The sequence below is a fragment of the Chiloscyllium punctatum genome, chromosome 18 (assembly GCF_047496795.1).
Source record: "Chiloscyllium punctatum isolate Juve2018m chromosome 18, sChiPun1.3, whole genome shotgun sequence".
Taxonomy (NCBI): domain Eukaryota; kingdom Metazoa; phylum Chordata; class Chondrichthyes; order Orectolobiformes; family Hemiscylliidae; genus Chiloscyllium; species Chiloscyllium punctatum.
The window spans coordinates 84,005,349-84,022,824 of NC_092756.1; the positions used below are offsets into that span (position 1 = coordinate 84,005,349).

General features: G+C 42.3%; 1 protein-coding gene and 1 long non-coding RNA gene across 2 annotated transcripts in view; one reads left to right on the plus strand and one right to left on the minus strand.

The window, feature by feature from the left end:
* The window catches only part of LOC140489261 (uncharacterized), a 34,406-nt gene extending 20,718 nt beyond the window's left edge, over positions 1–13,688 (minus strand). Inside the window, exon 1 of the long non-coding RNA XR_011963114.1 lies at positions 13,316–13,688. This is a non-coding gene — a long non-coding RNA (uncharacterized lncRNA). The remainder of the gene's footprint in view (positions 1–13,315) is intronic.
* Positions 13,689–13,762: 74 nt separating this feature from the next.
* On the plus strand, positions 13,763–16,701 carry LOC140489259 (cyclic AMP-dependent transcription factor ATF-4-like). The gene is made up of 3 exons (XM_072588624.1): positions 13,763–13,928; positions 15,066–15,407; positions 15,807–16,701. The coding sequence occupies exons 2-3, from the start codon at positions 15,173–15,175 to the stop codon at positions 16,634–16,636; spliced, it is 1,065 nt and encodes a 354-aa protein (XP_072444725.1). The 5' UTR covers positions 13,763–13,928; positions 15,066–15,172; the 3' UTR covers positions 16,637–16,701.
* The last annotated feature ends 775 nt before the right edge of the window (positions 16,702–17,476 follow it).

Sequence of the window (17,476 nt, forward strand, 5' to 3'; positions counted from 1 at the left end):
TTCAAATTTGACCATCTGCTGTGGTGGGATTTGAAAGCAGATCACCACAACAGTAGCTGAGTTTCTGGATTAATAGTCTAGCAATACTAACACTAGGCCATTGCTTCCTCCATGAAGACATTTGCTTTTCTTTACTGTCACCAGGTCAAAGTTGTGGAACTCCCGAGTAACATGTGTGTCCTTACACCCCCAAGGACTGCAGAAGATCAAGAAGGCACCTCATAAGCAATTTTGCCAAGACAATTATGGTTGAGTGATAAGTGTTGGGTAAGATCATGTGAATGAATTTAGAACAAATCTTTTCATATCTGAGTAACTTGCCAACAATAGGGAAAGCTATCTAAATACATTTCTGGAAAGGCAAATCAAGGCAGGATTTATACACTTGATGGTCAAGATCCTGGGTAGTGTTGTTGAACAAAGAGACCTTGGAATGCACGTTCATAGTTCCTTGAAAATGAAGTTGCAGGTAGATACGATTGTGAAGAAGACTTCATTGGCCAGTCCATCAAGCATACGAGTTGGGAGGTCATGTGGCAGCCATACAGGACATTGGTTAGGCCATGTTCGGAATATTGTGTTCAATTCTGTCTCCATCCTTTAGGAAGGATGATGTGAAACTTGAAAGAGTTCAGAAAAGATTTACAAGGATGTTGCCAGGGTTGGAGGGCTTGAGCTAGAGGGAGAGGCTGAATAGGCTGGGGATATTTTCTGTGGAGCATCAGATGCTGAGGGGTGACCTAATAGAAGCTTTTTAAAAGCATGTATGCCATGGATAAGGTAAATAGACTAGTTTTTTTTCCCCTGGGGTGAGGGAGTCCAAAACTAGAGGCATAGGTTTAAGGTGAGAGGGGAAAGATTTAAAAGGGACCTAAGGGGCAACATTTTCATGTAGACGAACTGTCAGAGGGAGTGATGGAGTCTGGTACAATGTCAACATTTAAAAGACACTGGGATAGGTATATGAAAAGAGAGGTTTAGAGGGATTGGGCCAAAAGCTGGCAAATGAGACTAGATTAATTAAGGCTATCTGGTCAGCATGGTCAAGTTGGAGCGAAGTGTCTGTTTCTATGCTGTACATCTCTTTGACTCTATGACATAAGATCAAACGTGATGTTGATAGGGTAAGACAAATTATGGATTGGAAAAGTATGAGATCAGCATAATCACCAGCATGGACAATTTGGGCTGACTTGCCTGTTTCGGTGTTTTAAATTCTATGTAATATTCATTAATACTGTCCAGTCTGCAGTCACACATGATATGTGATTAGTTTGGAAGAATTCAAGCCTCTGAAACTCCTTTCGATCAAAGGGTGTCAGGCAATCCTTTGAGAATACTTGTTGAAAAGTGTGTTTACCCTCTGGGCCCCAAACTGGAACCTGAGAGTCTGGTCTGGTTGTTTTTCCCTTTCTCCAGTTCAGTGAGGGGAGGGCGTGAGTGTTGAGGCTAATTTTAGACTAGTTAACACAGCAGATATCCGGGATCAAAGAACTGCCATTCCTGCTTACCTCAGCTCAGTGCCAAACCATGTACTGCAACACGAGTTAGCTCACTACAGACACCATTTTTTAAAGTTGGATTCAGGATACCTCACCTTCCTTTCTGCAATGGTCCAGCCAGCTCAGATGGTTAGAGTGTAATGAAGAATGACAATAAAGTCAATCCCCACCACCCCCATTCCTGTCTCCTCACCTTGTCCACATAGACAGTGTAATCCCCCACGACATTGTCTGTCCTTCATAGAGAGAAATGCCTATAGCATTTATAGCATGTATTATGCCTATAGTGGACTATTGCTAATGTCTTCCTCAGTATCCAGTTGCTCATCAACGAACATCATTGACAGATAAAGCATGTTAATTGTGAAGCAACCCCTGGGAAAATGGTGATAATGGGGAATTGCCAATAATTTTGAGGCCCAGGCTAATGATGTAGAAGCATGACTTCAAATCCAACTCTATAACACCTCAGAACGGGGTGGTTGAAAATATTTCAACCTGGGAATATAAACCTACTCCCAGTAACAGAAACTCACATTGATTTTTGTAAAAAAAAACCTTTTCCTTAATATTTATCCTAATGTGATCTGGCTAAAGCCCAGGCCCACAGCAACATAGTTGACTTCTCATTTCCCTCTGAACTGGCCAAGCAAAGCACTCAAAGCAATTAGGGGCGGATGCTTAATACAAATCTAAAAAACAGCTGATGCTGTCAATCAGAAACAAAAACAGAAGTTGCTGGAAAAGCTCAGTAGGTCTGGCAGCATCTGTAAAGAGAAATCAGAGTTAACATTTCAGGCCCAGGGAGGAAGGGTCACCAGACCTGAAATGTTAACTCTGATTTCTCTTCACAGGTACTGCCAGACCTTCTGAGCTTTTCCAGCAATTTCAGTTTTACCAGTGTTTCCCATAAATGGCTGGAACCAGCATATACTGCCGGTCCCTAGTTGCTCTTGAGAAGGTGGTGGTGAGAGCTGCCTTCTTAAACCACTGCAGTCCATGTGCTGTAGGTAGAACAAGATAACTTCCAAGATTTTGACCCAGTGATTTTGAATTATTAAACACCTTTTAAAAATATTTAAAAGAACCAATTCGACACCAAGCAACATAAGGAGACATTAGCACAGATAGAGAGAGATTACACAGGCTGGGTTTATTTTTCTAAGAGCAGAGAAGGCTGAAGGGGAATTTTATCGAGATATATAGAAGTTCTGAGTGTAAATGGTGAGAAATGTTTCCCCTTAGTCGAGAGATCAATGACCAGGGGCATATTTTAAGGTAAGAAGGAGGAGATTTAGAGTGGATTTGAGGAAAGAAATGTTCACCCAGGGCATTGTGGGAATGTGGAATTCACTGTCTAAAAGGGTGGTGGAGGCAGGAACCCTCAAGACACTTAAGAAGTATTTAGATGAGCACTTGAAATGCAATAACATATGAAACTACAGGCCAACTGCTGGGTAATGGGATTAGAATTGACGAATGTTAGGGGGCTGGCACATACATGGTGAGCCAAAGGGCCTCTTTCTGTACTCTAGAACAAATCAGATTACAATTCGATTTGGTGAAACCCCAATAACCACTGGGTGAACAACTTTAAAACTGTTTATGCAACAATGCAAGACTAAAGGAACTGAGTTGAAGGTACATTACACGTAAAACTTGCAGCTGCTTACTAGAATATTCAAGGGTAACTATGGAAGACACCTTTCCAAGGAATTCCTGGCATGTCAGTCACATCATTAAGACAGGAAGAGAGATTTGAGAAAGCTTAGCGATTGTTACCATGTGATTTTCATAACTTACTCTGGCCCGTTCTGTTCTGTTTTACTCTGTACTATGAATCAGTTGTGGTCAAATTGGAGGCTGCTTTCCTGTTTTGATGTTGAACCTCCTCCTCCACTTGGCCACATGGTGAGCAAGGGGTTTAAAATGATCCAACCCCCAATAATGTTTGATATGTTTAGGATGTTTGAAGGGTCAACATTAATGGATTATCATAGAATCCCTAGAGTGTGGAAGCAAGCCATTCGGCCCAGTGAATCCACACGGGCCCTCTGAAAAGCATCTCCCAACCCTATCCCTGTAACCCTGCATTTCCCATGGCTAACCCACCTAGCCTACACACCCCTGGATACCATGGGTGATTTCCCATACCCAATCCACCTAACCTGTACATTTTCTGACAGTGGGAGGAAGCTGGAGCACGAGGAGGGCACCCACTCAGACACAGAGAATGTGCCCACATAGACAGTCCACACAGACAGTCGCCCGAGGCTGGAACAGAACCTAAGTGTCTGGTGCTGGGAGGCAGCAGTGCTAATCACTAAGCCAACATTGAAGTCAATGGTTTTGACAGTGAAAATATACAGACAGAATCTTATAAAAGTCACAAGAATGTGCTAGATGACATAAGCCTTTCAAACCTTTTGTTTTCAGAAAACCAGCACTGCTTTCTTAATCAGTTAACATAATAGGTCTTGGAGGATGGTAGGAGCAGTCAATGACTTTGTTCCTGCTTGACAATAAACCATAAGGACAGGCAATTTATGGCCACTTGAAGCCTATTGTCAGAAGCCGACAGAAATTTTCCAGTTGACCTCTAGGCACCGGAGATGTCGGGGATGAGGCTGGCTATCCAGCGTTGGCAGATACAGGAGGTAGCAGTACTCAAGACTATGAATCTATGTCCCCTTGCACTCACAGAAAGTGGAAGAATTGCACCTTAAACTCCTATTTCATTCAGAGAATTGCCAGTTAATTTGTCAACAAAACCAACCACTCTCTTCCCACGAGTATAACTAATGCAGGGTTCACTCATCTGATGCCTTGTTAGATCCATTAGAGCAGAGATAATGAATTGCTGAGTTTTTCTGGCAACCCATATCCAATTAGCACAAAAATAGCCTGTAAAAACCTGTGGGAATCAATAATGCTTTTCAAAACAAAAACCCTGAAGCATAACATATTCCAAATTCTTTACATGATAAATTATTATGATAAATGGATATCAATTAAACATTCTCAAACATGATTTAGATTTAGAGTAACTTTGGTGGTAGTGAAAGGGCTGAAGGGCCTCCTGTACAATTCTGTGATCAGAACAGACACAATATGCATCAAACTCTTTATTATCCAGCACCTATGCGACCGAGAGAGGGCTGGTTGATAAAATATTCCAAATAATCAAAGGATTCACGTAATCAATGTAAATCACAAACTAAGTAATATAAACACAATGCAGGGGCTACACACATCATTGTAATACTTTATTTACAGCATAAATCACTTTAATAATTATGCAAGTTTGCCTTAAATAAAACTTACCAGCAAAGAGCCTCACACCCTCAACCAATGACTTGGACTTTGCAGTACTTGAGGAGAAATTGACTCAAAATTGAATCAACAGTTGATATTTTGTGTGGCCATTTGATTGAACAACAATATATTTACATTGAGATGAATAAAATTAAAACCTATAATAATTGGACAGAATGATACAGTAAATGTTGCAGTATTTGAGGTATATAATGTTTGCTGTTTTATTGAGGGTGCCGGTTAAAACAAAGTTTGCTGTACATCTGAACAATCTGAATTTAGCATAAAAGGTGTGGTTAAAAAGAAGCAGCAATGTTTGTTAATGTATAAACCACAAAAGTTAACTCTGGTACATTAGAAAGCATTCCATTAACCTTGCAATTACATTAGATTCACTCTGCTATTTAACAACAGTATACCTATCTTGAGAATTACCAAACACTTCAAATTATTCACACTGGAGAAACTCAGCAGGTCTGGCGGTATCAGTGGAGGGAAAAACAAAGTTTGACATTCCAAGTCTGGAATGACTGTCTCTCAAAACAGTTCCAAAGAAGAGTCATACCACACTTGAAACATTAACTCTGCTCTCTCTCTACAGGTGCTGCCAGACCTGCTTGCTGAGTTTCTCCAGCATTCTTTGTGCTTGTTTCAGATTTCTAGCCTCGACAGGATTGAATAATACCCCAAATTATTCAATAATACTCACTCCTTGGTGAACACAAATGGTGATTTTTAAAACTGATATACCTTCCATGGGTGACATGATTTGGTCAAACAGTCAATGATCTGTGGCAGTCATGTCCAGTTGTAACTTCAATTAGTCTAATGTTCTAATATTGTAAGGTCTAATGTAAATCCCCATTCTCTGTAAATTCGATGTAACTTGATCAAAGCTCAAAGATCATTAGGCAGGGATTCTATTCCACTGGCATCAGGTCTTTACAAACTTAGAGTCATAGAGATGTACAGCATGGAAACTGACCCTTCGGTCCAACCCGTCCATGCCGACCAGATATCCCAACCTGATCTAGTCTCACCTGCCAGCACCCGGCCCATATCCCTCCAAACCCTTCCTATTCATATACCCATCCAAATGCTTCTTAAATGATGCAATTGTACCAGCCTCCACCAGTTCCTCTGACAGCTCATTCCATACACGTACCACTCTCTGTGTGAAAAAGTTGCCCTTTTATAGCTTTCCCCTCTCATCCTAAACCTGTGCCCTCTAGTTCTGGACTCCCCGACCCCAGGGAAAAGACTTTGCCTATTTACCCTATCCATGCCCCTCATAATTTTGTAAACCTCTAGAAGGTCACCCCTCAGCCTCTGACGCTCCAGGGAAAACAGCCCCAGCCTGTTCAGCCTCTCCCTATAGTTCAAATCCTCCAACCCTGGCAACATCCTTGTAAATCCTTTCTGAACCCTTTCAGTTTTCACAACATTTTTCCGATAGGAAGGAGACCACAATTGCACGCAATATTCCAACAGTGGCCTAACCAATGTCCTGTACAGCCACAACATGACCTCCCAACTCCTGTACTCAATACTCTGAGCAATAAAGGAAAGCATACCAAACGCCTTCTTCACTATCCTATCTACCTGCCACTCCACTTTCAAGGAGCTATGAACCTGCACTCCAAGGTCTCTTTGTTCAGCAACACTCCCTAGGACCTTACCATTAAGTGTATAAGTCCTCGCATTTATCTGAATTAAAATCGATCTTCCACTTCTCAGCCCATTATCCCATACTCTCCCGTCATCACCAAGCCAGGCTCCAACAAAGTGGAAAACCAGGATATATCCAACTTGATCAATCATCATCCCATGACACTATTCTCAATTATCAGTAAAGAGATGGAAGGTGACAGCAACAGTGCTATCACACAGAAACTGCTCAGCAATAACCTGTTAGCTGATGTTTAGTGTGGGTTCTGACAGATCCACTCACCTCCTAACTTCATTACAGCCTTGGTTCAAACATGGATAAAAAAGCTGAGTTCCAGAGCTGAGAAGAGAGTGACAGCCCTTAACAGTATTTGACCAAGCATGGTATCAAGGACCCCTAGCAAAACTGGAGTCAATTGGAATGGGGACAACTCTGTACTGGTTAGATTCATCCAAGGAAGATGCTTGCAGTTATTGAAAGTCAGTCATCTCAGCTTGGGACATCTCTGCAGGAGTTCCTTACAATACTGTCTTAGATCAAACCATCTTTAGCTGCTTCATCAATGGCCTTCTCTCCATCATAAGGTCAGACATGGGATGTTCACTAATGCCTGCATAAAGTTCAGCAGTATCACAACTCCTCACACTGCAGCAGTCCATAGCAAGAGCTGGACAATTTCTGGGCTTGGGCTGACAATTAGCAAGTAATATTCATACCAGACAAATGCCAGGCAGTGATCATCTCCAAAAAGAGGGAATCCAACCATTGCCCCTTGACTTTCAATGGCATTACCCTTGCTGAATCCCAACTTCGTGGGGCTACTAATGACCAGAAACTGAACTAGACAAGCCAAATAAATATCATGGCTGCAAGAGCAGATCAGAAGCTAGGAATATGATAGTGAGGAACCCACCTCCTGACTCCTCAAAACCTAGCTACCATCTACAAGGATCAAATCAGGAGTGTGACGGACTACTCCCCACTTGCCTGTGTGAATGCAGTCCAACAACATTTATGATGCTTGTCTACATCTCAGACTAAGCAGCCCACTTGATGGGCACATTTTCCCATTCCCAACACCAATAACACCCAGTGAGCGCTGTGTACCATCTACAAGCTGCACTGAAAAATTACCAAAGCTCCTTAAACAGCATCTTCCAAATTCTTTACCGCCAACATCTGTAAGGACAATGGCAGCAGATACATGAAACACCACCCTCTGCAGGTTCCACTTCAAGCTACTAATCATCCTGACTTGGAAATATATTGCCGTTCCTTCAATGTAACTGGGTCAAAGTCCTGAAACTTACTAAGAGTATTGTGTGGGTCCTGACACCAATGGACTATAGTGGTTCAAGAAGTCAGCTCACCACTACTTCTTGAGGGCAGTTAGGGATGGGAAATAAATGCTGGCAAAGCCAGCGGTGCCCATATCCACTGAAGTAATTTTTAAAAACTCTCCAGTGTAATCACACCTTTCCTGCAATGTAGTGACAAGAAATGTGTGTGGTATTCCAGCTGTGGCCTAACAAATGTTTTATCCAGTCCCTACATTATCTCTCAGCTTTGAGAATCTGTGCCTTGTTGAATAAAAGGAACCATCCCCACATGGCCGAGGAGTGGCAAATGAAGTTTAATGTAGATAAATATGAGCTGCTGCATTTTGGAAAGGCAAATCAGGGTATGACTTATATACTTAATGGCAAGGTCCTGGGGAATGTTGCTGAACAAAGAGACCTTGGAGTGCAGGTTCATGCTAGTGAAGAAGGCATTTGGCATACTTTCCTTTATTAGTCAGTACATTGGGTGCAGGGGTTGGGGGTTCATGTTGCAGTTATACAGGATATTAGTTAGGATACTTTTGGAAAACTGATTTCAATTCTGGTCTCCCTGATAAATGAAGGTTGTTGTGAAACTTGAAAGGATTCAGAAAAGATTTACGAGGGTTGGAGGTATCATAGAATCCCTACAATGTGGAAACAAGCCCTTTGGCTCAACAAGTCGACACTGGCCCTCCAAAGAGTAACCCAGCCAGACCCATTCCCCTACCCTATTAAGCTATATTTACCAGTGACTAATGCACCTAACCTACACATCCCTGAACACTATGGGCAATTTAGTATGGACAATTCACCTAACCTGCACATCTTTGGATTGTGGGAGGAAACCCACACAGACAGAGGGAGAATGTGCAAACTCCAGACAGACAGTCGCCAGAGGCTAGGATTGAACCTGGGTCCCTGGGGCTGTGAGGCATCGGTGCTAACCACTGTGCCTCCCCATAAGGAGGCACTGAATAGGCTGGGGCTATTTTCTGTAAGCATTAGAGGCCAACGGATAACCTTACGCTGTAAAACTTGAAAGGGTTCAGAAAAGATTTACCAGAATATTGCCAGCGTTGGAGGCTTTGAGCTATAGGGAGAGGCTGAATAGGCTGGGGCTGTTTTCCCTAAAGTCTCGGAGGCTGAGGGGTGACCTTATTGAGGTGTATAAATTCACAAGGGCATGGATAGGATAAATAGACAAAGTCTTTTCTCTGGGGTAGGGGAGTCCACAATTAGAGGCCATAGGTTTATGGTGAGAAGAGAAAGATATAAAACAGATCTAAGGGGCAACTTTTTCATGCAGAGGTGGTGTGTGTATGGATTGAGCTGCCAGAAGAAATGGTGCAATTGCAGTATTTAAAAGGAATCTGGATGGGTATATGAATAGCAAGGGTAGAGAGGGATATGGGCCAAATGCTGGCAAATGGGACTAGGTTAATTTAGGATATCCAGACGGCATGGACACATTGGACTGAAGGCTCTGTTTCCATGCTGTACATTTCAATGACTCTATGTCGTTTTCACCACCTTCAGTGATCAGTGGTCATTAAGTCTAAGGCGTGATATGTTGCTCAATATGAAATGTGTGAATCAGAAGATTTGCAAGTAATTTTTCTTAGCATTGTTTCTTGACTGAAGGATAAATGCCTGTGATAAAATCAAACTTTCTACAAATCAGTCAATTCTAATTTATGGCTGCATTAATTTAACTTTATCTGTGGCCAGATACACATCTACATGATCCACAGCAACAAAGAAATTGCTCTGTCAATCCTCTAGGATAGTCTGCCAGTGTTGCAGATGACAGTATGGCCCATTAAATCTGCCAGCTATCTACCCTGCTATTTTTTTTCATTGTGGCACAGAATTAGAAAGAAAAAGTGTCATTTACATCCTGCCTTCCAGGATATAACTGTGCTACTCAGTAACTAATTAAGTATTTTGAAATGTAGCCAATATTGTGATGTATAAAAGACCACAGCGGTAATATCCCTATCACTGGGTCAGGTACATGATGTTTAAGTCCCAGATTTCTCTGAGATGTTTCATAACATGTCCAATAGGTTTCTGAACGAAAAATGTCTACCCCTAAGTGGGCTTTGCAGAATACATGCGGAGATGTTGTTTCCCTTGTGGGGCAGGCTTAACACCAGAGGGCATAATCTCAGAATGAGGGGTCACCTTTTTAAGGCAGACATGAGGAGGAATTTCCTCTTTCAGAGGATAGTGAATTTATGAAATTCTGTGCCACACATGACTGTTGAGGTTGGGTTGTGAAGTATATTCAAAGCTGAGATAAGTTTTTAATCAATAAGGGAATCAAATGTTTGAGGGTAAAGGCAGGGCAAGTGGTATTGAGGATTATCAGATTTGCCATGATCTGAGTGAATATCGGAGCAACTATAGAGACAGAATTAAAGCTTTAATCTCAACAAGCTTGATGAAGATTGTCCACCATTTTAATTATCCTTACAGCTAATTTTCTCCTACATCTTTATGATCTTATTTCACAGTGGTACTGTCCCTTCCTCTGAGCCAGAAGGTCTGCGTTCAAGTCCCACCTACCCTGCAGGTGTGTTATAACAGGTCCAAATAGGTTGATTAAGACAGACCTCCCATTAGCCAGACCACCCTGATCTTGGAAGGTAATCCGGCCTAGTTAGTTTTTGAATGGCAGAATGCATGGAAATGGCAATTGTAGTAAGATGGAGTTTTGTATTGCAGTGATGGTGCCCCTACTTGGAAGATGTGGGTTCAAGTCTCACCTTTCCCAGAGATGTGTCATCACAAGTTGGTTATAAATGAAATAGTGACGTGATAGCTATTTTACTGATGTTAGCTGGAAGATAAATAATGGCCAGGCCTCTGGGGAAAGGTGGGATAATGTATGCATACCTGAGAGGGCAGGCAGGGGCCTCAGATTAATAGTTCATCTGAAAGACAACTTTTCCAACACAGCAACACTCTCTCAGTGGGTGTGCCAGCCACAAGTTGATGAATTACCTAGCTTGAAACAGTAACTCTGCTTTCTTCCCACAGATGTTGCCAGACCTGCTGAGTTTCGCCAGCAATTTCTGTTTTTGTTTCAGATCTCTGGCATCCACAGTTCTTTGTTTTATTTTAACCTACATCATATACATGTTCTGAATATTTATATGGCTATTTAAAGTTAGAATTTAAATGAAAGGGAAATTTTATATTGTACATATTACCATTGTGACTCATGTTTTGGATTTGGGCTTAAAGCACTAGGTGATTAAACCTAGATTTCTTTCTAATCCTCTTGATGCACTATTGTCGTCATTTTAAGTCACACTAATAATTTTGCCTGCCACATACTAAGTAAATAACACAGTGCAGAAGCCCCGATGCTGTTAATGGGAATACTTAACTGCACTTTAAATGGGGTTTAATTATCAATAGAAGGGCTTCCATGGAAACGAAATGTGGACTGCTTCACTGAAAACATGCTGTTTGCCAAGTCACGGAGAAAGATGAGAGGTTTGGCTATCGATCCAGCAAGTTGTCAGCACACACTCGCAAATGCCACATGTACAGAAATGCACCAGTGCGAGCATGTGAGGAATCATATTTACTCTTGCAGCATCAAATTCAATGTCAAAAGGCAGATTTAACAACTGTGAGGTCTGCTGTCGATGTTTTGGTTGAAGTATTAAATTCAGGCTCCCGTTCACCTATTCTGGTTTGTCAGGCGAAAGCTAGGCAGGTTTACGTGGCATTATTAAAAAGTACAGAAGGGCACACAGGATCTTCTTACGTCTAAATGACAGTTTTCACTGCAATTCCAGATTGAGAGTCAAATCAGCATGACATTACGTGAATTTTTTTTCCCTGGAAGTGCAACTATAGGTACAGAATTAAAGCTTTAATCTCAACAAGCTTGATGAAGATTGTCCACCATTTTAATTATGCTTACAGCTAATGTGCCTGACCTGATTTCCATCAATTAGTTAACAATGTTGTAATTCTTTCCTTGCAGCAATGAATCCATGTTTTCATCATGGGTTCTAATTCTCTCAAAATCACATCAGGGACAGTACATCAATAGATGGAATGGTCTGCTGCTATCTGGTCAAGGTTCAACAAACCTCCTCTCACATTACTTTAAATGACTGTATCAGGATACCCCTCACTTCTTAGCAAAAAATAGGAAAGCAGCAGAAGGATTTGAACACATGGATGAGAATTTTAAATTTGAAATGTCAATAGACAGGGATTTAAAGTTTGGCAATGAAAGTACAAGTGAGTGGAACTCAGTGCAAGTTACAGTGCAGGATGCCTAGCTTTGGAAGAGTTGCATTTTATAGAAGGTGGTAAGACACCGGTTTGAAAAACACAGCAGCCAGTTTGCACCCAGCAAGATCCCACATAAAACAATGTGATTGTTGTTTTGAAACTACAGCACTCAAATAGGTCCTGAGGCTTTTAAGCATGTAGGGTTTAAGCACAATGCGAGCCTCTTCCCACCACATACCATGCCCTTACAACATATTCTTGGGTTCTTTTCCACATTTTGTATTTACTTAGCTTCCTTATAAAGTAAAGTACACTATTTGGATGGCATGGTGGCTCAGTGGTTAACACTGCTGCCTCACAGCACCAGGGACCTGGGTTCAATTCCAGCCTCAGGCCACTGTCTGCATGGAGTGTGCCCATTTTCCCAGTGGGTTTCCTGCCACAATTAGGTGAATGGCTATGCTAAACTCCACATGGCATTTAGAGATGTGTCGGTTGGGGCACAAGTCAAGAGAAATATAGAGCAAGGGGAATGGATGCAGGTGGGATACTCTTTAGAGGGCTGGTTTGAACCTATTATGCTAAAAAGACCTGTTTCCATACCGTAGGGATTCTATATATCCAGCTCAACTAATGTGATAGTAAAGAGGACAGGGGCAGGCAGAATGGCCTACTTTGTTCTGACATCTTATAGTAGAAAGCTGAAAGAACTGCAGATGCAATAAATCAGAAACAAAACAGAAATCGCTGGAAACATTTAGTAGATCTGGCAAGCATCTGTGACGAGAAACTAGAGGTAACTTTTTGGGTCAGGTTACCTTTCCTTAGAACAGTTGTAGAAGGCACCGGGATGGGTACGTGAACAGGAAGGGTTTAAAAGGGATATGGGCCAAATGGGACTAGATGAATTTAAGAAATCTGGTCAGTGTGAAATAGCTGGACCAAAGGGTCTGATTCTATGCTGTACAACAGTATAACTCTAAGAGCCCTTGTACATCAGACTGACAGAGCCAAGTGGGTCAGAATCTAGTTTTCCCCAGATATAATTACAAATGGTACAGAATTGAAGCCAATCAGCCCATCATACCTGTACTAGCCCTTAGAATTAACCAATTAGCTCCTCTTTAATTCTAAATATTTGCCCTTTTAAAATCTTAATTGTTTTTCCTTCAGAAAGATCTCATCTATAGTTTATGACTCAGTTATAGCTTATGGTACACCATACCTTTATAAGCAATAACACTCACCACAAACCCAGCTTCCCCACCCTCGCCGGCTAATCAACCCACGTGGTATAGTTCCGGGCGTGCCATTGGCGGGCGCGGTTCATCCCTCTGCCAATCAGCGTCTTTCCATCACGTGAACGTGGCGGGTGGACCAATCAGAAAGCGTCCCAGGAACAGCCGAGCGCGTGATCGAAAGTAGAGCCCACCACGCCTCTCACAAACGGTTTAGGCTTTTCAAAAAAAAAGGACCCAAATAAATAAATAAAAACCACACCGAGTGCCAACCGCTCGACGCCAGAAACAAAAATCACACCCAAAGGCGGCGATTTAAAGCGCGTTTCCGTTTGTCGTCGCGCGCGTCTGTCAGTGGAAGGTGTGGTCTTATTTTGTGATGACATCGAGTGAGCGGAAGGAGCGCAGACGTCAGGAGGGCGCGGTGAGGCCGAGGCTATTTAAAGGGCGGCTCCGGGCGATCTGATTCATTCCACCGCCTGCAGATGTTCGAGTTGTTGATGTATCGGAGTCCGATCCGCCCGGGTCTCGACATGGCGGCTCAATAGACAGGCAGCAGCGGCAGCGACGCATCAGTGCAGAGCACTGGGCAACAAGGACACGCACCAGCTTCAAAAATGGCGTAAGTTTGCCTTCTTTCTCCCCCACCCCCAAAAAAAATCCCGCCTCTTAAATTCCCGGGGTACCCGCCTTTTTCCCCCGCTTCCTCGTGGCCCGAAGAGGCCTCTTGCCGGGTTCAGTTAAATGGATTTCGCCTCATCTGTTGGTGATCAAACGCGCTACAGTCCCCTTAAAATGTGATCGCAATCTACTCTGACCTTGTACCTTTACATACATTAATGGAAAGGATCCATTATCCCTTTTTAGAGGTCAACGGGTTCGTGCCTGGGAAACTATTCCTCGATTGTTTGTCCCCAATTTTGAAATACTTCCTTTTATTTTTGTAATTTGTGATGGTGGCTGGGTCTGGTGGGGGGTTGTGTGATCAACAGATGAGGTCCTTTTAATCTATGTAATAGTTCTTCCCCCCCCCCCCCCCCCCTGCACTATACTGCACTTCCTTTGATAAATGTTATGCCCTATGGGGCTGGGGGTAAGTTTAAATGTTTGCACATTTCCCCCCCAAGGTCTGGAGCCTGTGGGTTGTTTGTTACTGGGTGAAGATGGCGGCTCACCTTCTCATTTAAAACGTGGCAGAGCTGTGAAGGAGACACCCAGTGGCAGTTGTCCTTCCGCCATGCATTCCTGCTGGGTGTGGTTACAGGATCCTGGTTAACTCTTTAATGGAACATTGTGCTCCTTTGACAATTCCCCTCACCAGGTTTTCAAATGATGCATCTGCCCCTTTTCCTGAGCTTGGTCTGTTTACGATACAGTAGTAATTAGTATTTCTGATTTCACAGCTCTACCTTCTGGTTATTCCTCCATTGAGAGTTGACCATCCTGCTCTTTCCTGCCCCCACAATATATTCTGTGAGATTATTTGGGTGGTCTGAAATCTAATATATAGCAAGTACAAAGCTGCCAAGCCTTTCCTGAATCTGAAGGAACATCAGTATCACCATAGCTGATCTGACTGATGTGATTTTCCCCCATGCTGTGTAATCCTTCTGGGAAGTCACAAACCTATTAAGAGTTTCATCAAATGTCATCTAGTCTTGCTGTGTAAATGTGGAGTTTATACATCGCTTGATTTCACTGCTCAGTTTTCTTGAATGCTGCTATGCCATACTGAAATGGTGCTGTGTTTTATTCCCAGGCTCCACAATGGGCTTCTCAGCTTTGCTGTAGTCGACAGCATAGAAACACTCGACTTGAAGACTTTGTTTTTCCTTGAAGAGTATCTCAGTTTAAAAATACAGTCAGATGATTTCAGATTGGCCGGATTCTTTCTCTTCCCTGATGGAGGACTTCATGTTGTCCCCCAGTTCGCCGTTTCTGACGGCTGAAGGGGACCCGTGTCTCCTGCACACAGACCTGGAGGAGGCCGGGCCGGTGAAATCGTACCTCAAACCACTCCTGTTTGGTGGCAGTGAGGAAAGCGATGTGTCCTCCCTGATCCCATGTGTTGACACGTTACTGGACACGGACGATCCTGTGGGTAAGTTCAGAAATATCTTGTGATGTTTGAATAGCTGATTGTAGTGGGTGGTTGACTCACTTATGAATTTGTTCCCAAACCAGTGTAGGTAATGCACTTTAGTTACAAACTAATGTTTTGTAGCAACTATTGAAAGTTGGAAATAATCTTATTGTGAGCATCTGTAAGGCTATGGCTAAAATGTCCATATTTAACCTCCCATCCACGATCTGCTGTTTCGGTGCCTAATGAGCAAGACAAACTTACAGGTTATGATTTGATGTGGAGTACTGCTTAAGTAATTTCCTGTTGTGTTCAGTTTGTTGAGACTGGGCCCTGTGGTGTTTGCCATTCTGTTCTCTAATGGATTTCTAAGTAAGTGAATGATCTTGACTTAATCTCTTCTCCCTGGTTTTACAGAGGATGCATTCACCGGCTTCGACTGGATGGAGAAGACTGATCTCTTTGACAACTTGATTATGGGTGAAAATGGCTCTCCCTCCTCAGAGGAGCTGTTGGCTGTATTGGACAGTTCCTGTGACCTGGAAGAATTGCCTTTTGATCCTTTGCCAGCTAAACTACAAGTAGCTGACCTTGGTTTGAGTTCTGACCTTGGGTCACTTCCAAATTCACCCCCAGGGTCCGATCAGCTGGCTCCTGATACCCCAACCATTACCCCAGAATCTTTAATCTTGTCCCCTGATCATTTCTTACACTTGCTGGAGAAGGAAACTAGAGTTTTAGGTGGTGAGGAATTTACTCGGTCCTGGCCTCTGCAGGATTCCTGTAAAGAGGAGGATGAAGGTCCATTACTGGATTCAGACAGTGGAGTTGGGGCTAGTCCTCCACACTCTCCTGCTGAATCTTCTGACAGGAGTATATCAGAAGGGTCACCACAAAGTAGTGGCTTGTCATCAGATGACTTGAGCCCTAGAAGGCCAAAACCATATGATCGTCCTAGTGTAGAAAATACAGGCAGTTCATCAAAAGTAAAAGTCAGCAGTGTGGAGTCAAGAGGTCTGGAGAAAAAGTTGAAGAAGATGGAGCAGAATAAAAGTGCAGCGACACGGTATAGACAAAAGAAGAGAGCAGAGCATGGTGCTATACTTGCAGAGTGCACCTTACTGGAAGAGAAAAATAAAAACTTGCAAGAGAAAGCTGACTCCTTAGTGAAAGAAATTCAATATTTAAAAGACTTGATAGAAGAAGTTAGGAAGGCTAAAAGTAGACGAAGTGCAAAAGGCTTGTAATATAGCATTAGCTATTGTAGTTTTTGTACATATGTTGTGATTTTTAATAAAACAATTAAATAAGTTGTCTTTGTACTTGTCTTGTCTTCCCAGACACTGCACATAGCTGCATTTTTTGTGGAAACTGCACAGTGGGGAAATTAGCTTCTCGTTGGAGAAAGTGATCTAAAATTTTCGGGATTCCTTTTAATTTGATCTGCACATATGCTCATTGCCCAATTTTAAAATGTACCATGTAAAACAAATGCTAGACCTGGTAAAGACTGAATTAGATATTTAAATAATTGGTTGGAACATACCTTATGGGGCACTCTGACAAACACTGGAAATTTAAGAAATTGCCACTGATTAGGGTGATGGATGACTAATCAAAAGTGCTGTATTGGTGGGTTTGAGTGTGGGTGTAACCGCAAAAGGATGATTAAGCACATTGACTTGCTGCTTGGACCTACAGGAAATGTGTTAATTTATACAGCAAAATGTTGTGTTATAAATTTAGGTCCTAATTGTTTTACAGTTTCTATATAAAATACTTTTTGTTGGGAAACATTATCCCTTACAGCACACGTGTGCAAGCTATCAGAAGATAAACCAAAGGAGGGGCAAACATGCAGGGTGGTTAGATGCTACTTACAATTGAAATTATGTTCGCATTCTGCCCATCATTTCCATTTTGGATTGTTGGTTCATTTCATAGGTGAATCCCATTATGCTACTGTAAGAGCCAAGTTTGGAAACTTAACCTTTTTTAACAAGGTGGGGCAAGGGAGACCTCACGTACATGTGCACTCAATGGGTTAATTGTGAAAGTTTAGATAAATGTGTGAAGGGAGAAAATTG